This window comes from Pyrus communis, chromosome 12 (genome assembly GCF_963583255.1).
Source record: "Pyrus communis chromosome 12, drPyrComm1.1, whole genome shotgun sequence".
Lineage (NCBI taxonomy): Eukaryota > Viridiplantae > Streptophyta > Magnoliopsida > Rosales > Rosaceae > Pyrus > Pyrus communis.
The window spans coordinates 22,147,982-22,168,685 of NC_084814.1; the positions used below are offsets into that span (position 1 = coordinate 22,147,982).

General features: G+C 41.3%; 2 protein-coding genes across 5 annotated transcripts; one reads left to right on the forward strand and one right to left on the reverse strand.

Annotated features, from left to right (window-relative positions):
• The first annotated feature begins 4,931 nt into the window (after nucleotides 1-4,931).
• Nucleotides 4,932-8,215, forward strand: LOC137710180 (sugar transporter ERD6-like 5). Its single transcript, XM_068449127.1, has 2 exons — nucleotides 4,932-5,175; nucleotides 5,957-8,215. The coding sequence occupies exons 1-2, from the start codon at nucleotides 4,932-4,934 to the stop codon at nucleotides 7,018-7,020; spliced, it is 1,308 nt and encodes a 435-aa protein (XP_068305228.1). The 3' UTR covers nucleotides 7,021-8,215.
• A 3,521-nt stretch (nucleotides 8,216-11,736) lies between these two features.
• Nucleotides 11,737-15,842, reverse strand: LOC137710382 (protein KINESIN LIGHT CHAIN-RELATED 3-like). 4 transcript variants are annotated; one of them, XM_068449342.1, is made up of 4 exons: nucleotides 15,603-15,842; nucleotides 15,485-15,562; nucleotides 12,597-14,620; nucleotides 11,761-12,208 (listed from the first exon to the last, which is right to left on the reverse strand). In XM_068449342.1, the coding sequence occupies exons 3-4, from the start codon at nucleotides 14,573-14,575 to the stop codon at nucleotides 11,995-11,997; spliced, it is 2,193 nt and encodes a 730-aa protein (XP_068305443.1). In that variant the 5' UTR covers nucleotides 14,576-14,620; nucleotides 15,485-15,562; nucleotides 15,603-15,842; the 3' UTR covers nucleotides 11,761-11,994. The 4 variants fall into 4 exon arrangements, with proteins under 4 accessions (XP_068305446.1, XP_068305445.1, XP_068305443.1 ...); XM_068449345.1 differs by having other exon boundaries at nucleotides 11,737-12,208; nucleotides 12,597-14,600; nucleotides 15,485-15,842; XM_068449343.1 differs by having other exon boundaries at nucleotides 15,485-15,842.
• Between the last annotated feature and the right edge of the window lie 4,862 nt (nucleotides 15,843-20,704).

Sequence of the window (20,704 nt, forward strand, 5' to 3'; positions counted from 1 at the left end):
TTGAAAGGTTGTTAAAGCCTAAGAAACAAAGCAACACAGTTATCTCTCATCTGCGACGATCAGCTTCAGAAAGGTTTGAAGATAATGGGAAGCCTTTTGGAAAAAGGAAGACAACACTAAAGGAAGAAAAGCTCAATGGGTTAGGAGAAAAGGACGACGTTCGAAGCTTGATTCCTTCAAGGATGAAGCGCCAAGCAATCCTAGAGGTTGACACAAAAGGACCACTAAAGGTAAGGAGGCGCATCATCGTCCACACTGGCAAATCTTCATGCCAACAAACCCAAGAGAACGGCACTGAAGATGAAATCCCTAAGAAAGATGTCACTTCTGGCTCTTTCGACTCAAAGTCTTCACCTCAACCGCTGGGGGCATGTTCCAAAACCATGTCAGTCAAGTCAAGTGAAGATGAAGGATGGATTCAGGTCACTCCGAAGAAGCTGCACGAGAAACATATGTCTTGTCCACAAGTTCACCAATCGGAAAGGGGGCAAAGCAGCTACCGTCAACCTTCAAAGCTACATGAAAATGTTGAGGATGATGAAATTACAACACAAAGATCGTTCATGCGGGATCTTTTCTTCCTCGAAGATGTCTTCAATTTCTCGATCAAGGCTCCTTGTTATGAAGATTGTGAGGAATGCATTTCGAAGATCGCTTCGAAGAAATTGGACAAGCAGCAACCATCTTGTCCACAAGTTTATCAGTCGAAAAGGGGGCAAAACAACTCCTGTCAACCTCCAGAACAATGTGAAAGTATTGGAGATAATGAAATTTCGACACAAAGATCGTCCATCCCCATCACAATGTGCGACCTCTTCCCAGAAGACTTCTTCAATTACCCGGTCAAGGCTCCTTCCTATGAAGATTGCGAGGAACGCCTCTCCCAGAACACCAGACAATCCTTATGCCGACAAGCCCGAGAAGACAGCACCGAAGAGGAGATCCAAGATGTTTTCCACGTCACGGTTCAAGAAGGTAAAGAAGACGAAATCCCCGAGGAAGATGTCACTGCTGCACCACCACAGCTCGAAGATGGGGGACAAGCCACAATTGATGATCTCAAGGAACTCAACTTAGGTACAAGCAAGGAACCAAAACCTATCTTCGTAAGTGCATTATTAAGTACAGACGAGATAGAGGAGTATTATCAGCTGTTGTTAGAGTACAAAGACGTCTTTGCCTGGACCTACAAAGAAATGCCCGGCCTGGACCCTATCATCGCTGTTCATCATCTTGCGGTCAGGCCTGGAACACGGCCGATAAAGCAAACTCAAAGACGCTATCGATCTGAGCTTATCCCACAAATCGAGGTCGAGATCGACAAGCTAATCGAAGCAGGCTTTATTCGAGAAGTGCAATACCCCAAGTGGATCTCCAACATCGTCATTGTCCTTAAAAAATCAGGACAAATACGTGTTTGCGTAGACTTCCGGGACCTCAACGATGCTTGCCCAAAGGATGACTTCCCCTTGCCAATCATTGAAATCATGGTGGATGCAACCACTGGCCATGAGGCATTATCATTCATGGATGGCTCTTCTGGATACAATCAAATTCGCATGGCCCTCGAAGACGAGGAACTAACAGCCTTTCGTACTCCAAAAGGTATCTACTGCTACAAGGTAATGCCCTTTGGTCTAAAGAACGCTGGAGCTACGTATCAACGCGCAATGCAGAAAATCTTCAATGACATGCTACACAAAAACATAGAATGTTACGTAGATGATGTGGTGGTTAAGACGAAGAAAAGATCAGAACACTTGAAGGATCTGCGAATAGTGTTCGAAAGGCTGCGAAAATACAACCTCAAGATGAACCCGTTAAAGTGTGCGTTTGGCGTCACCTCTGGAAAATTCCTCGGCTTCATCGTCAAGCACCGTGGTATTGAAGTAGACCAATCAAAGATCAAGGCTATTCAAAGCATGCCCGAGCCAAGAAACCTGCACGAGCTGAAAAGTCTACAAGGACGGCTAGCCTTCATCAGACGCTTCATCTCCAACCTCGCAGGGCGTTGTCAACCGTTTAGTCGCCTTATGAAGAAAGATGTTCCATTCGTGTGGGACAAAGCATGCCATAATGCTTTTGAAAGCATAAAGAAATATTTGTCAAGTCCACCTGTCCTGGGGGCACCTGTGCCTGGGAAACCACTCATATTGTATATTGCTGCTCAGGAAAGTTCAATCGGAGCACTCTTGGCGCAAGAGAATGAATCCCAAAAGGAAGGAGCACTTTACTACCTCAGTCGAACTCTCACCGGCGCTGAGTTGAACTATTCCCCAATAGAAAAGATGTGCCTCGCTTTGGTATTTGCCATTCAGAAACTCAGACATTACATGCATGCTTACACCATCCACTTGGTTGCTAAAGCCGACCCTGTCAAATACGTTATGACTAAGCCAGTCTTGACAGGGCGACTCGCTAAATGGGCTTTGCTTCTTAATCAATATGAGATCATCTACGTCCCAGCTAAAGCCGTCAAGGGACAAGCGCTAGCAGACTTCCTTGCCGATCATCCAATCCCGGCTGATTGGAAAATCTCAGACGACTTGCCTGACGAGGAGGTGTTCTACATCGACATCTTCCCGACATGGACGATGTTCTTCGACGGATCCGCACGAGCAGACGGAGCGGGGGCAGGAGTAGTATTTATGTCACCACAAAGGCACATACTACCTTACTCCTTCCAACTGAATGAGCTATGCTCCAACAATGTTGCTGAGTACCAAGCATTGATCATCGGGCTCCAAATGGCGATCAACATGGAAATCACAGCTCTTGAGGTATATGGCGATTCCAAGCTCATAATCAATCAACTCTTAACTGAATATGAGGTGAGGAAAGATGATCTCGTCCCATACTTCCGGCTAGCGACCCAACTGCTACAAAGGTTCGAAGCTGTGACACTAGAACATGTGCCAAGAAAGGAAAATCAAATGGCAGACGCTCTCGCCAATCTAGCCTCAAGTATGACACTAGGAAAAGATGAAGTTGCAGACGTGCCAGTTTGCCAAAGATGGGTGATTCCTCTCGTTAATGAAATGTCACTAGATGATACAAATGTCATCTCAGTACTTCCAGTCGATGCTGAAGAGTGGAGACAGCCGCTGATCGACTACTTAGAGCACGGAAAGCTTCCAGATGATCTTAGACACCGTTCCGAAATACGTCGACGAGCACCTCGCTTCCTTTACTACAAAGGAACACTCTACCGACGCTCTTTTGAAGGACTGCTCCTGAGATGCTTAGGTGAGGAAGAAGTTAATCAAGCCATGGAAGAAGCACATTCAGGTATGTGTGGGGCACATCAATCTGGACCAAAGCTACATTTCCAGCTTAAAAGAATGGGTTACTACTGGCCGAGCATGGTGAAGGACTGCCTGGAACACGCCAAAAGGTGCCAAGCCTGCCAATTCCACGCCAACTTCATACATCAACCGCCTGAACCATTACACCCTACAGTTGCTTCATGGCCGTTCGACGCATGGGGATTGGACGTTGTAGGACCAATTACGCCAAAGTCATCTGCAGGGGAAGCTTACATCCTAGCTGCAACAGATTACTTCTCCAAGTGGGCTGAAGCCATACCTTTAAGGGAAGTAAAAAAGGAAACTGTTGTTCGTTTCATCAAGGAGCATATCATCCACCGATATGGGGTGCCTCGCTACATTATCACGGACAATGGAAAGCAGTTTTCCAACCGACTCGTGGATGAGCTTTGCGACAAATACAAGTTCAAGCAGCACAAGTCTTCCATGTATCATGCTCCGGCCAACGGCCTCGCAGAAGCATTCAACAAGACGCTGTGCAACCTCCTGAAAAAGGTAATCGGCCGAACAAAGAGAGACTGGCATGAAAGAATAAGTGAAGCACTTTGGGCATATAGGACTACACATAGGACTCCTACCCAAGCTACACCTTATTCTCTCGTATATGGCGTAGAAGCTGTTCTACCGCTTGAAAGTCAAATCCCCTCACTAAGGATGGCTATACAAGAAGGCTTGACTGATGAAGAAAATGCAAAGTTGCGCCTTCAGGAGTTGGAAGCGCTGGATGAGAGAAGGCTCGAAGCTCAACAACACTTGGAATGCTACCAAGCACGGTTAGCCAAGGCATTCAACAAGAAAGTCCGCCCAAGGTCTTTCCAAGCCGGAGATCTCGTGCTAGCATTGCGTAGGCCTATCATTACAACCCATAAGACAAAAAGCAAGTTCACATCAAAATGGGATGGACCCTACGTAATACAAGAGATTTACACCAATGGCGCCTACTTAATCACGGCAGAAGACGGGTTGAAGATCGGCCCCATCAACGGCAGATTTTTGAAGCGCTACTACCCCTAAAGCAAACGCACCCGCTCCTGGCCCGCAAGAGCATAAACTGTGTACGGCAAAATCATCATCAAAAAAAAAAAAAAAAAAAAAAAAAAAAAAACCATCACTCATTCGAACTACGTTATGACTTGATCTCTTCTTTGGAAGAGTACGTAGGCAACTTGAAACTTCAAAACTTCAAGTACAGTCACATCAAAATAAATAAATAAATGTTTCATTAAAAAAAGTCAATTTTATTACAAAAGAAAAGAAAAGAAAAAAAAAATACATATGTTACTATGTATTAAAAAATATATATATTCTCTACACCTAAAAAAAAAAAAAAAAAAAAAGGAGCAAAATGTCGACAAACCCAAAATAGTGGGCTGGATTGTTGTGTTGATGATGAAGGCCCATATACCCAAAAGAACCGGGCCCTACTTTCTCTCAAGCCGCATGCAATTCCTTCAATGGGCCTTGGGCTTGACTGAGTACTCGTCTCCTTGGCTTCAATCTCCAATCTCATCATTTCTCCTCAGCCCTTCAAAACCGCATCCACCACCCTCCTTTCTCTCTCTAAAAAAACCCTCTCTCAAGAACTCTGGGTTTGTACCTTCAGAGATGGTGGTTCAAGACGATTGGACGAGGGCGGCGATGACCGATGACGTGCTCGTGGTCGAGCTACTGCTGCGGCTCAAGCAGGTGCAGGCGGCGGGGCCGTCGTCTTCGCTGCAGTCTTCGTCTCCGATGTCGCAATCTCTTTTGACGCTCAGGTGGAGTGTAAGGACGCCACGCTCCAAAGCGGCGTCGTCCGGTTCCAGATTCGACGGCGGCGTCTCACACCAGAGGAACAGCGGCAATAACGGCGTCCGATTCCACCACTAGATGCAGCCCCACGACTCCGCTTTCATGGAGCGGCGGTACCGGCTCTCTATCCGCCACCGCCGACGGCTTTGAAGAGTCCAGCTGCCCCGTCCACACCAAATGCACACCCTCACCGCCCTTCAACATTTGTGGGTACAAAATCTTCCAAATCTGGGGTCACCTGCACAAGGGGTTTTGCCTCCCAACCTACGAACATTTTGGATCGAAAATTGTGAGAGACTGAGGCCTTCAGTGGAGTGGGGATTGCAAGGACTTGCCCCTCTCAGAGAATTTCGGGTCCAAGGAAACAAGGATCCGTTGGAGATGTTGCTCCGAGAACGGCTGCTCCTTGCCACTCTTCACAATCTCTGGATCTCTATACTTTCAAATCTGAAATCTTTCGACAAAAGGAACTTGAGCATCTCACTTCTCTTCAACAGCTACAAATTTCAAGCTGCGAGAGTCTCGAATTCCTGCCGGAAGAGGGTTTGCCGGCATTTCTTTCTTATCTGAGCATCTGGGGTTGTCCTTCTCTGAAGAAGAGGTATCGGAACAAGAAGGGAAAAGATTGGAGAAACATATCTCGCATTCCTTGCATAAAGATAGATGAAGAAATCACCATATGAGCCTTCATTTCACTCTCTCCAACTCTCAACTCTCAAGACAAAGCCAGATTTCACCACAAGGATATATCGATCTTCGGTTGAACGCTGATGATTTGTAAATTTGGAATCGAACTATGCTATGTCCCCCTTGGAGAATTTCAGATCAGGGGAACTGAGGATCTGTTGGAGACATTGCTCAAACAACAGCGGTTGACTTCCGCCATGAAATCTGGAGATCTGAGCTTGGCGACGGTGGAGGTCAGTTATGTCTCTACGTCCACAGCTTGAACCGGTCGGCGTTGTACGGTGCGCCGTCGACGAAGCTGAGCCGGTCCCGGTCCTGCGGCTACCAGAAGCCGAGATTCCGGTCCATTAGACGAGCTTGCAGTGCCAGTCTGGACGCCTTCTCAGACGAAGAGTTCTCGAAGAAGATTCAAGAGTTCGCTCTCAGATTCCAGCTCTCCGACAATTTTGACGGCGAAGATGACTTTAACGTTGGCAGAAACGCCTCGAATTCGGAACCAGAAGCGGCGAATTCTGTTGACAATCACGGCATCAGTGAGTCTGCAACGAGAATGAGAGCTGAACCTGAAGCGGGCTGGTTTGATTTGTTTAGTAGCCGCTATTGGAAAGTCGTTAGTGTGGGTGCAGCACTTTTCTTGTTACAACAGATGGCTGGGATAAATGCTGTGGTTTATTATTCTACTTCTGTCTTCCGCACTGCTGGCATTACATCTGATGTTGCAGCGAGTGCTCTGGTTGGATTAGCAAATGTTTTCGGCACAGTTGTTGCATCCTCATTGATGGGCAAACAGGGAAGGAAAAGTCTTCTACTCACAAGCTTCGGTGGAATGGCTGCTTCGATGTTGCTGCTTTCACTGTCCTTTACATGGAAAGCCCTTGCTCCATATTCTGCCCCCCTTTCTGTCGCTGGAACTGTTCTCTATGTATTGTCCTTTTCACTTGGCGCTGGCCCTGTGCCTGCTCTTCTTCTACCAGAGATTTTTGCTTCAAGAATCAGAGCAAAAGCAGTTTCTTTGTCATTGGGCATGCACTGGATTTCAAACTTCGTCATAGGCCTCTACGTCTTGAGCCTTGTAACTAAGTTCGGGATCGGCACAGTGTATTTTGGATTCGCTGGCGTCTGCCTTCTGGCTGTCTTGTACATAGCTGGTAATATTGTTGAAACGAAAGGTCGTTCGTTGGAGGAAATAGAGCGTGCTCTTAGTGTTGTCACTTGATTACGATATGATTCAAACTACGAAAAAAAATCTCCAGCAGCTTCGGATTTTGGCCTTAAGCACTGACAGCATCACCTCCTTTTCCTGCTATGCGGACTAGTTCATTCCTCACTGTTTCAGGAGAGGTAGACACCAAGGCCATTGAGAAGAGCGCCAAGATTGGGTTGGCTCTTGCTCTCAAGCCATGAGCGGGTTTATTGCTCACTGCGGCAGGGAGCAGAGTCCATATGGTAGGGGAAATCGTTCTGTTTTGATGGCATTGATTATGGTGGCGGCATTGGGTTGAATCGCAATGGTGATGGTGGAGCTTTTTTCCTCTGTCTCCTCACGGCTGTGCTCCATCTTCAGCTCTCCAAACTCCATAGCCGCAGCAACAACATCCACTAACTACCTCAAGCTCCTCACTCTGGCCACCGTGGTCAAAATCGGCAAAGAACTTCAGTGACCGCTGTCAAACGACTAGCCGATCATGAAGCTCGACGCTTTGCACTACTTCAAGCTCTGGCTGCTTCTGCACTTCCGCCATGGCTGCTGCCTTTGAATGTGATTAACAAAAACAAAGTTTGTCAACTCACATCTGCTTGCCTTTGCTGCTGCCTTTGAATGTGATTGACAAAACCAAAGTTTGGCAACTCACACCCAAAGACTTTCTCCGTCTCTTACCTCCTACTACTCCAAGCTCCTCTGCATTTCCTCCCTGCACCATGTGGGGAATATATATATAAAAAAAAGTACTGTTGAAAAAAAAAAAAGAAGACATTTTCCTGTTTTTCCTCCCCAAAACAAGGAAAATGTTTCTCCTTTTCTTCCTTTATAATTTTTTATAGCCAAAAGCATTTGCAAGTTGTGGTCTAGCTCCCAACGGATGTTGAAGAAAAAAAAACAAAAAAAAAAAAAAAAAAAAAAAATTTTCCTGTTTTTCCTCCCCAAAACAAGGAAAATGTTTCTCCTTTTCTTCCTTTATAATTTTTTATAGCCAAAAGCATTTGCAAGTTGTGGTCTAGCTGAAAGCATAGCCAAGTTGGCCACTTTTGAAAAAAAAAAAAAAAAAAAAAAAAAAAAAAAAACTTTGGTGGATCAGCGCCATCGGGAAATAAAAAATAAAATAAAAAAATAAAAAATAAAAAATCTTAGTGATGTATATGTTTTATTTGTATTTAGCACAATACATTGAATAAAATAAAACATGTCCATTAGTCTTCAAGAAATTACAAGCATGAAAAAAAAAAAAAAAAAAAAAATAATAATAATAATAATAATACAAGATTGGAGCTTTCACAAAGGATGTTCACGTGAAGCCCCATTATTTGGCAAAACTCTCGGAGCGGAAGGCATCAGAGCGGGAGGCATCGAAGATAGAGCATTCGAGGCCTCAATACTTGGCCAAACACTGGAAGACCCAGGAAAAATGTGCCTCTGGAGGAAAGACGAAAACCTTTGACGGTCACTTTGAATCTGACCTTCAGACTCTTGTAGCTCATCAAGCTTCCTCTTCATGCCCGTCGAATAGTTGTTTGCAAGCACGTGCAAACTTCTATTCTCATACTTCAGCTGCTTGATCTCTTGCTTGAGACTTTCCACCTCTGCCATCAACGATTCAACCTGACGGGAGCGAGCAAGTAGGCGTTGGCCCATGTTGGACACAGAGCCTGCACACTGAACGCTGAGAGCGAGGGACTCTTGAACGGCCAACTCATCGGACCGTCCTGACAGCAGCCTACTATCTTTTGGAGTGAGGAGGTTCCTAGCTACTATTGTAGCTGTTGTGGCGTCCTGCATCACGGAGTCTTCACCTGTAAGAGGACCGGTAGAAGATAAAAAAGAAGGGCGCCATACATTACCTTGACCGGGTGCAACCGGATCGCTGCTGAGACTCAAATCTAAGCAAAGGTTCGATGAGTTAGTCATTTTTTTTCAAAGGTGTTCAGAGAGAATGGGTGGATGAAGATAATTCTCAAAAGGCCGGAGACGATTTTCAAGAATGGGCAATTTTCAGAGTGTGTATGTTGGAGTGATCGATACCTCTGTAAAAAGCCAAGCGACACGACCACCGATTCAAAAATCCGGATTTTCCTGCGTGAAGTTCGGCGACGCGTTCGCGGCTTTTCAGAAAATGCGTTCAACTTTGTCAAAAGATATCTGACAAAGTCGAGAACACGTGGAGGCCATCAGCGCAACTACACGTCTTTAGCCGACAAGCGCAAAGTTCGGCGACGCTTTCTCTGCTTTTCAGAAAACGCGTGCAGCTTTGTCAAAAGTGGCGCTCGTTCAGAAATCGAAGAGGCGTCGTTCAGAAATCGAAGAGGCGTCGTTCAGATATCGAAGAGACGTTTGTCGACAAGGGTAAAAGAACGGTACCACCACTTGCTATTAAGAAATCCCTATATGTGTCGACCTTCGTCTCTTATGGCAAGGCAGACTTGAAGAAAATGCCCAACTCTTCCTCACCTCTGAGGGCGCACTCCCAGCAAAGCCTCTCGAAATACCCAATTCTTCTTCTTCCTTTAAGAAAACCTATTCAACCTTTGAAGATACCAGATGCCTGGAGTACAGATGACCCAGGAGGAAACGATAGATTGAAGCATGTGCTGATTCATTCACCGCTTCTTCAAAAGCAAAGGTATCTCATATCATCAAGGGCAAAAGCAAAGGTATCTCATATCATGCTTTTTCCCTATCTTTTCCTTTGCCCTTGTTCTCACCTGCCAAGACAAGGACAGAGAAAGCAATATGTCGAAACCTCCACTCAAACCAGATGCCACCAAGAAGTGAAGCACCATTTAAATGCAAATGTTGCATTCAACTCCTGCATCGGAGGACAAATACTACAAGAGAAGATGCTAAACCTGCATAAGGAAATACCACTTCTGCAAAGGGGAGCAAGTAAGGCAAGTGAAAATGGTACATCGAAGCATGTGGAGACAAGCACAACAAATATATGTGTTGATTCATTCGCTGCTTCTTCGAAAGCAAAGGTATCTCATATCATGCTTTTTCCCTGTCTTTTCCTTTGTCCTTGTTCTTACTCGCATGGCAAAGTGAAAGAAGCAATCAGCCGGCACTTGGAGTCAGTCTTCCGATCTGGAACCGACTACCTGGAATCTATTCCTGATTGCTTACCTAGTATTGCTCTCGAGTAGTCATCTTCAACGGTTGATACACTGCCAGAGAAGGGACAAGGAAACTTCAATCTTTCCGATTCGTATTCAATACGAATTGGAAAGATTGAACAAAGAAACAGGTCAGCACCTCCACTTCGTACTTGCCTGCCATATCCTGAAACCGCTCGTAGACCTTCGGGGGGAGACCAAAAGAATCCTGCTGCCCAGTTCAAGAGTAGCACAAAGGAAAATCAACGAGCGGAGGAGACCAGAAGAATCCTCCAGCCCAGTTCAAGATCAAGCCTCAATGGCCCTTGAAAAAATCACAAGTCCGATTCAAAATCAAGTGTTCACCACCCTTGAATCAAATTCAACTCCAGATAAAAGGAGTAAGTTCAGACCTTCGGAGGAGACCAAAAGAATCTTCCAGCCCAGTTCAAGATTAAGCTTGTGGAAAATCAACGATTGGAGGAAACCAGAAAATCTTCCAGTCGAACTCAAGATCAAGCCTCGATGGCCCTTGAAGAAATTTCCAGCTCAATTCAAGATCAAGCCTCGACGGCCCTTGGGTTGACATCTACATTAAGGGACTTCAAAACGCATCTTCTACACGTGACAAGCACATGTCTACGACGCGCCTTGAAGTGGGGGCATTTGTGGACATCGAAATTTCGGTGAAATGAATGTTGACCAATAATTAAAATTTCAACACTCACGTGTCACATAAATTTTACATGTAGCGTGTGACTCAATGAAAAATCGAAATAAATTGGAAAAGTCATCAAATAGGACACGTGTCATTACTTGGCAGAAATGATTTATTTCATCTGATTATTTAAATCCAAAAATCAAGTTTTGAAATTCTATAAATAGGAAGCCAAGACATTCATTTAGGGGGAGAAAGAAAGGAAGAAAGGGAGAAAGAAAGGAAAAAAAAAAGAGAAAGAAAGGAAGAGGAAGAGAAAGAAAGAAGGGAATTTACATCACACCAAAACCTTGAAGCCTTGAAACTCTAAAGCTCTCAAGCAAAATCCCGAAGGATCAAGAAAACACTCTTCGTTCTTCGTCAAACCCTCCTTCAAGGTCAAGCCCCAACGGCCCTTGAAGAACTTCCGCCGACTCAAGATCAAGCCCCGACGGCCCCTTGAAGAAAGTGTTCATCATCCGTTCGTCCTAAGATCAAGCCCCAACGGCCCTTTGGATCAACAACCTCAACAAATCCACACATCCAATCAGTCTTCAAGATTAGGCCCAAAAGCCCTTGAAGATCCGCTCATCCATCAACCCTCAAGATCAAGCCCCGACGGCCTCTTGAAGAAATCCATACACTCAGTCTTCAAGATTAGGCCCAAAAGCCCTTGAAGATCCGCTCATCCATCAACCCTCAAGATCAAGCTCCGACGGCCCCCTTGAAGAAATCCATACACCCAGTATTCAAGATCAAGCTCAAAAGCCCTCGAAGATCCGTTCATCAACTGTTCATCCCTAGATCAAGCCCCGACGGCCCTTTGGATCAACAACTCATCCACAAACCTACACCCTACGAAGATAGAATCAGAGGATCAAATTACAAAGAGATTGTAACCCCAAAATCATTAAACACAAAAAGATATTTTGTACACGGTATTCTTGTTTCTTGTTTCAGAAAAAATTCGTGTTTACACGTATAAACTTACATATATATATATATATATATATAGTATATAATTAATAATATAGCCAAAACCCCCCAGACTCGGTTTATTTTAGTTCACCCTACACAACAACAATGTTTTCGACAATGCCAGCGATCGTTTCCTCGTTCTTTGGTTGTTCTATGTTTCTTTCCTCGTAAATACGTCCTATAATACATCGTATTCATTTTCGACCATACTTACAGTACCGTAATTCCATCACTGTTTATACCGTGGGAGTTGGAACCGAGGAGATTCTCTAGTGATCTGTTTTTTCTGCTCCGGGTTCTGCCTGCTTCTTTCAATAACTCAGCCAGCCTTCTTTTCTCATCATCCACGTCGGGATTGGCTGTCCCGAGCTTTTCTTCCCTCATCTCAACAACGTACTCCAAGATTTCGATTGCATCCTCCAACCTGGGTTAATGATCACAACGATCATCAGAAAACCGTCAAAGAATCAACACATTTGCTAAACAAAAATCTATCTTCCAAAAGAGCAACAAAACACAAATTTCTAGAGCGTTATAAGTTCATATTTTCCCATGATTAATCGTGGAAACTACGGGTCTAAAGGAAAGCAAGGGCTGCACATAGCACGTACGTACTTAAACTTATCAGGCTTTCAGTGCACGAAAAAGAACAGAAAACAGAACATACGTGATAAGGAATACAAACAAGTCCCAACCAGTTGAGGATTTCAGAAATAGGACACTACCAAGAGAAGAACAAAAGCATGTGTAATGAAAATTGGGGACGACACAATGAAAGTAGTGTAAGGGCAAAGATAAAGATAAGAGGGTACCTTCCAGCCGCATCATAAGTGCCAGCAAGATTGCTATATACCCCAAGTGTGTCAGGGTGATATGGTCCGCACTCGTGTTCCAAAATAGTCCTGGCTTCTTCGAAGAATTCTTGAGCCTCATTTATGGAATAACGTTGCACACAAGTAAGCCCTATTTGGTTAAGAACAATCCCGAAAAAAGCAGTTTTCTTCTCTCCAGTTGCGCGGAGCTTTGAAATGGCACTCTTGAAGGAGTCGTAAGATTCAGAATAACTCCCCAGCATGTAGTACATGACACCCATTTGGGCTTCAATCCCGGCTATGGTGCTTTGTTGACCAGGGGCATCATTGTATATCTTTAATGCCTTCTGTAGCAACATGACTGCCTGCTCAAGGTCATTCATCGATTCATAGATAGCAGAAACATCTGTGAGACCACTGGCCATCTCCTCAGGAGGGACTCCAGGCACGGGCTTTTCATAAATTCGGAGGGCATTCTCACAATATGATTTTGACTCTCTAACTTTCCCAGTCCTGTTATACAAATCAGCCAAGCGGATGAAGACTGAACCAACAGCTGGATGATTCTCTCCTTTGGTGGTCTTGAACACAGTGAGTGCCTTCTGATAAGCAAAAGCAGCTTCATCATAGCGAGACAAGGACAAGTATGTGTCTCCAATGCTACAATCAACCGAAGCCACCTCCACTTCCTGGCCATTTGCCACCATGGCCATGCTGGCTAACACAAGATGCTCGAGAGCAGCTTCATGATCACCCTTCGTCTCACATATAAGACCCATCAATCTCCTATCTGCAGCCTCTTCGAGAGAAGAAGGGGAACCATTCTCTTTATGACTATCAAGAGCCACCAGGCAAAGCCTCTGAGCTTCATCAAATTGCAATGCTTGAACATGAGCTTCAGCCAAATATCGACAAGTCTCACCAACTCTCACATCTGTTTCTCCCAAAACTTGTTTCTGGATTTCCAATCCAGTTGAGTAATGCATAATTGAATTCTCAAGTTGGCCCAGCATAGCATAAGTATCACCCAACTGCATGTGACCAGCAAATTTGGCAAGGGCATGATTTTGGCCTCCGTCAACAGCTGAAAGCTCAATTGAGCGTTCGAGAAGAGGAATTGCCTCATGATACTGGCCTAAGCTACAGTAAATTGCTGCCGTGACGTGAAGGCACATTACCAGCTCTAAACAAGGTTTCCCATTTGCAAATAATTCAAATGATTTTCCAGCTCGAAGAGCTAATTCAAGAGCTTTCTGGGGATTATCCCCTGACGAAATCAAATCCCTTGCTTGCTTAAGCAAAAATGGCCCAAGATCTGGATTATATAACCCTGATTCAGCCAAATCCTCAGTTCCTTTCTGAAACTTTGACCCTGCCACAGATGAATTACTGCGTTTCTTCACAGGAGAGGGTCCTGCATGTTGTTTTTGGAAATTCTTAGTGCTAGGAATAGGAGGTTTGTCAGGACTTCTTCCCTTCGCAACTGATTTTGATGAAGTTTCAGTGTCCACCTGCAAGTGAGCAACTTTCTTCGAGTTCCCTGAAGAAACGGATTTTGTACTTGCAGCTTTAACCATCTTTCCTGATTTTCTATCTGAGGACGAACCTTTCTTAGAACTTGAATCACTACGAGAATCGTACGCTGGCTTTTCTAGCACTTCCTCTTCCATTATCTCCACCTCTCTCATCTCTCCGCCAACAAGATGGCGTAACTCTGAATCTATCCTAGACTCATCACCATCCGATTGAAAACTATGCCCTGAAGGTGACTGATCAGAACTCTGCATATCACACACATTCTCATAAAGCTGCTCAATTGAGGTGTCAACCATCCCATCAACTGGACGATCAAGTCCTATACTCCGGGGGATTTGCTGATTCAAAGTACTCTTCCAGGATCCATTCAGAGCTATATTTTCCTTACTTAGCATGGAATTTTCATGTGATTCATTTACCACCTCATCGACAATTCCAGGCATCGCTATGTACCGGAATCAACAAAACCTCTACACCAAATAAATTATCTGCAACAAACGGATCTCAATAAATCAAGCAGAAGATTTTAGCAGAATTCCGAATGCATACATACTGCACAAACCTACGGTTTCCATATATTGAAATAACATTGAACAAAAAGAAAAATGTATTAGCAACATCACCAAAATTCATTTAGGGCCTTTTAGCAATCTGATTTCGGGACTTTGTATGTTTATTGTTTACCAACAAACCTAATAAGCAAATATCAAACAATAACCAAAACATATGCATAACATACATTTGCTCCCGAACACAAATCAAAATACATTAAAAACATAAAACATTCATGTTTCTGCGTTTTAGCATTTCACTTTTGAACTTTGTATGTTTCCCAACAAACCAAGGAACCAAATATCAAGTTAAACCTAACCGAAAGGTTGCACCTTTGTGACCGAAAGGTCACGAATCAAGTCGTGGAAACAGACTCTTTGCAAAGCAAGGGAAGTTCCCCTGACCTCGCAAACTGAGGAGCCTTGTTGGCTTGAGGTCGTCCTTTATCCGTCAAAGGAAAAAATGAGAAATAAATAAAACACAAAATGCCCTCTTCGGATCTTCACAAAAATAGAAGAAGCCAATCAACCCACATAAACGCATATTCCATACAAAACTCATATCACCATTGGAACATACCAAAGATTAAAACCAATAAAATGAACCCATCAACAATCAAATCAACTTCTTTTAACATTATTGTAGATTAACGTGAACCCATCAACAATCAAATCAAGTTCTTTGCAGCTAACCTCTCAAATTAATAAAGAAAAGCACACCAAAAATTGGAAAATAAATAATGGGTTGTTTGTTGAGCTGAAAAAACAATATGCAGAAAGCAGAAATGGGAAAATCCATACCTGAACAAACAGTCAACCATGTCAAAAGGGCACGAAATGGGTTGTGCTATCTGGGTCTCGATAAAAATGCAATCTATACGTATACATCCATATATATATATATATGGGGTAATGGGGGAATTGTCAAAATATATATATCTTTAACTGGTGGGGGATGTGCGGGATGAGGACGACAGCGGTGGAGGCGAAAAGGGGAAATGCGTAAGGCAAAAAGATGAAATCTTTTGAGGAAAAGAAAAGGAAATTAATTAGGGGAAACGATGGAAAGTTGCAGAGTTGGAATATCGAAGGCGAAGAGAGATGGCCACTTCTTTCTTTCCCACCCGCGCGTCCTGCTGTAGCCCCCCAAATGCCGATCGTTTTGTTTTCCCTGACTGTCATTTAAATCGGAAATCGCCACGTGGCGGTCCGATAGCGGTATCTATGGAAAACAATTTATAGGTCAATTTAGTGAGATTTTCGTAATACCAAAAACTACCCTTCCCTTTTATCAATGTTGGAAGAGAATTTTTAGTGTAACCGATATATAAGGTGGTACACCACGTGTTATTATACAAATAGTAGAATATGTGTGTTAAAAAGTTAATAACTTAAAAAGTAAAATTTTTCACCACTTACGTAAAAACACGTGATGTACCACTCATATTCCCGTCACAATAAAAAATTTCTCCAATGTTTGGGAAAAAAAACTTACTAATTAAAGGGTAAAATAGTAAATTAATAAATTTTTATAAAAATTTAAAAGTAAAACAACTCTTATGCCGCACACACGAAAGTATGAGATTGTTCAGTGTGGTAGAAACACAGCCAATTTAAAAGTTGATGTTTTAAATAAAAAAATTTTAATTGTTTATATTATGACATTTGTGTACCAAGCCCTATTCTCGACATATAAAAAAAATTCTCATAAGCTTGTGGCAAAATATTAGTATCATTTGAAAAGACACTTTTTTTATTTTTTTTATTTTTTTATTTTACTTTTACATTTTAATTTTTGGGTGGGATGTTGGTTTTTTTTTATGGACAAAGGGTCATTGGTCTTGAAGTTACTTTGCTTCTTCTCAACTTGATCATCAAGGTGGTCTCCAACATGTTGGGACAATAGGAGAAACTAATGTTCCTATCCTTAATAATAAAACTTAACGTTGTTATTAAGTTTGAATCTAAAACTTAACTTTGCATTTCTCTTTCACTTATGGGTGATGATAAACCCAATAAGTTTGAATCTAAAAGAAGTACAAGTCTACCATCTACCGATATAATAGAGCACTAATGCATTTGACGGTTAAATTTACATGTTTACATTTTAACAGTTTTAATTTACACTTTTAAACATCAATACATCTCATACACCGGTGTATTGTCAGAGAATTATAATTGGGTTGGTTGAAGTTATTGGATTCATTCAAAAGTTCTAAAATAATCTCGTGAGGAGACAAATTGGGAATTTTGATGAAGGTGCATCTAGCTGTTGAAATAGGAGAATGATTTTTTACCCTCCTATTCTCATATCTTCTTCTATTCCCTCATCTCACACATTGTTTTTTGTCTTATTATCTCTATAAAAAAAATCAATATAAGATGTTGACGTGACTGAACCGTGACTGTTCAAATAAAAAAGTATGTAAGGATAGAAAAATTAGAAGGATAGAGAATCCTGTTCTTTTGAAATAATCATTGGATTTAAGGCAAACAAGTTTCACAAGGCTCTAGGTTGGATGATTAGAATACTCCCAAATGGGGGGCGTAAGTACAATTTACCCACTCATGAGTCATGACTCATGGGTCAAAATATCAACACCTACAGGGGAGGTTAGGTCCTCTGAGTCTCTGACCAGACTATCAATAATAGGAAAGAGATATATTCGGATCTCTTCCTCCAAGACCCAGGAATCAAGTAATTCAGGTTTTTAAAAATTTAATCCAACAGTTAAAAATAATTATAGTTTTTAAAATTTTTTACTAACTTCTCTGTTTTTAATCATTGGATCAAATTTTAAAAGCTCGAATCACTTGATCCTTGAGGTTTAGAGAAAGAGATCTGGAGATGATCTCTTTCTCCAATAATATATGATGATATACAAATACAATATAAGTTTGGAAAATCAATTTTCTTCTGTAGTTTAGAACTATTAAGTAGTTTAAAAAGCTAAAGAGAAGAGTGTTTAAAAAGTCAGACCACTTGTTTTCAACGTGACATACCTTATGAGCTCTTTTTACGTTATTTTGATGGATTGAAATTTGAATGCAAGTTTCTTAATTTCATAAGCTACTTCCATACTTTTTGTGAGAAAGTGCAGGGAGGTCTTATGCATTGAAGATCAAATGCAGGTGATCCTATCATTCTATGATCACAAAATGATGAATCCTTCCTTAAAAAGAATGGTGCTTTAGATTTAGCCCCTTACAACTGTTAAACTCTAGACATAAACTCACCTATATTAAAACATCTAAATAAAAGCTAAATTTTGAATTTGATGCCATGTATGATAAAAGATGTCTATACATTTAAATTTATTTACAACACCATGCTACCAACATTAATATGGCTATCATAATTTTTTTTGTGGACTTTTAATTTATTTTCTTTTGTTTGTCAACAACATTCAATTAGTTTAAATTTTTTTTGCTTTTAATTTTTTTTTTAAAAAAAAAAGGTTCTTTTCTTCTTTTATGTGAAATCGCCTAATCCAAATCTAATTAGTTCAATATACATTCTATTGAAAAAGTAGATACATTAACTTGTGAAAATTAAAAAAAAAAAAAAAGGTAAAAATAAACTAGTAGATACATTGTTTCTTGTAAAAACTAAACAATAGTTACATTATTTTCATAAAAAAATAAACAATATGTAATTTTTTTTAAATTACACAATAGGTACACAATTTTCGTAAAAATTAAATAACAGGTACTTTATTTTTGGAAAAAAAAAACTAGTAAAAACATTGTTTCTTTTAAAAATAAAACAATGAATTTATATGGTAAATTAGTTTTTATGTATTTTGCATATATGGGTTTGTTATTATGTAGATAAATTATTTTTCATGTATTTTACATATATATACTAGGTATATTGTTTTTCTTTTTTTAAGCAATCTAACATTTTAAAATTTTAATAGTAGGTGCACTGTTTGAATCAAATGTTTTTTTTTGTAGGTAAATTATTTTGCATAAATTTTACATATATCAGGCATTTATATATATATATATATATATATGTGTGTGTGTGTGTGTGAAATAATTTACCTACATTAATATGTAAAATATAATTTTATTGACTTAATTAAGCATGTATAATAACATATATTAGACATGTTTTATGTTATTATATATTAGACTATGAATTTATAACATTACTGTTTTTTTTTTTTTTTTGTAAAATCATTAATTCTCCCCGCATGGCATTAATTATGTACATCAAACATTCAAATAGGGTTTATTAAAAAAAAAAAAAAATCAAATAGGGGTATTTTAGGCATCCGAAATTGTGAAATCTAGTCAATGGTTTTTATTCAAAAAAAAAAAAAAAAAACTTATGTCGGGTTTTATGTAGAAAAAATTAGGTTACAGGGGCTAAAGTCACATTTTCAGTAAAAAGAATCTTGAAGCAAAACTCCGTTGTTCCATGATAAAACGAATTAGGCAACCTTAGCAGTTAGCAGCTTCTTCTTCTTAAAGAAGAACGAAACGTTATCACTAGGCCACATGAATAAAGAAAGACAACCGTGATAATCTGTATACAGGTTCAGGTGGTCCATAATGTTTCCTCCTTGATTGATTTGCACGTCATAGAAGATAGTTCATGGGAGAAGAATAAAGCTCATCACCATGAATACAGATGTAGTGTAGGACTATGAGGTCTCTTCTCCTTCTCCACCATGTGGGGCATGTTGGTGCTGTCTGACAAGTCATTCAAAAGAGATCGATGAGATCCCATCCGAGGTTTAAAAGGTGGTGGCCTTAATCAGAAATAGAGACGGGAGGGAGATCGATGGATAGATCAAAACAGACTGAAGCCTCCTCTTGCAGTGGCGGCAGAGGCAGCGAACGTACAGATCAACCACTTTGGGTGATGCAGCCCGAAAAGGTTGGATGTCTTTAGTTTAACTCTCACTAATAACGAATTCGATATAAAATTATTAATCACGAATTCATTGCAACTGAAGATGAAAAAAAAACTGTGGTCCATGGTATGGACCTCGTTGGTGATAGGTCACTTTGTGGACCTATAAGAAAGGAAATGAATCACGTTGTTGGAGATAATTTAGTTTAGGGGACTCCCATAATCAATATTGCCTCCCAATTAATTTGCATCTAATCACATGCACAACATGAAGAACTTGGTGGAACTGAGAAATAAGAGAAGACATGTGTTGTATACAGAGTGACCTGAAAAGACATGTGTTGTACACAGAGTGACCTGAGAAATACGTGTTGTACATTCCTATAGTAAACAAATAAACCTTCAATTTCCAAATTTACGATCCATTTTATTATTCAATGGAGTTATAACTTACAAGAGAAACCCTAGCAACTAATTAATTTGTATTTTGCATGCCACCTACTTTACCAGCAGTCACTGTTCACTGGCTTTTGCGGCGTTTGAAGACTGTTTGCCTTGAAAAAGTCGAAGGTTCATGCATGCTTCGGTAGCCGGACAAGGGAGACTAGGTAAAATCGATCTAATCAAACTTTCCCATTTTAATCTGTGGCCTTCTATCGTCGCTTCTTTTTATCGCTTTTCACTCGAAGTCTAGAGAACTTCAGATTGTGAATCGTAGTTTTCTTCAACGCTGATTGTTGATTCCAGTTGTATTGTTTAGATTCGATATATCTCGTCATATATATAAAAGCGCTAACCAGTTGGTAACGTAAGGTGATCATGATCATCACCCGTAATCCTCTCAGAGGACATCATGCTATCAAATTCTGTCAAGGCTACTAGCAGAGTTTCTGATGCAGCTAAGGTGCGTACGCAAGTCTTGGTCCTCTCTCTTCCGCAGCCCTTCCTTTGTCACCGCCTACCAGAACTTTCACTGCAACGATAACACGAATACTACTCACCCCGTCCTTCAATGCAAGGAACACTTCTTCTCCTCCCAATTAGACCAACAAGAGAATCCGACTCTCGTTGATGTCGTATTAACGGCTTGGTATGTGCTTCACATGATGTTTACCACTGCTGCACCGGAGAGTCTATCAAACTTCGCCTTGTGCGGA

Excerpts from the sequence above, each read along its gene's own strand:
- LOC137710180 (XM_068449127.1), top strand. The coding sequence starts at position 4,932 with ATGGTGGTTCAAGACGATTGGACGAGGGCGGCGATGACCGATGACGTG. Across the intron at positions 5,176-5,956 it reads GAGGAACAGCGGCAATAACG|GATCTGTTGGAGACATTGCT; the intron begins GCGTCCGATTCC and ends AGGGGAACTGAG.
- LOC137710382 (XM_068449345.1), bottom strand. The coding sequence starts at position 14,575 with ATGCCTGGAATTGTCGATGAGGTGGTAAATGAATCACATGAAAATTCC. Across the intron at positions 12,209-12,596 it reads ACTTATGATGCGGCTGGAAG|GTTGGAGGATGCAATCGAAA; the intron begins GTACCCTCTTAT and ends TCATTAACCCAG.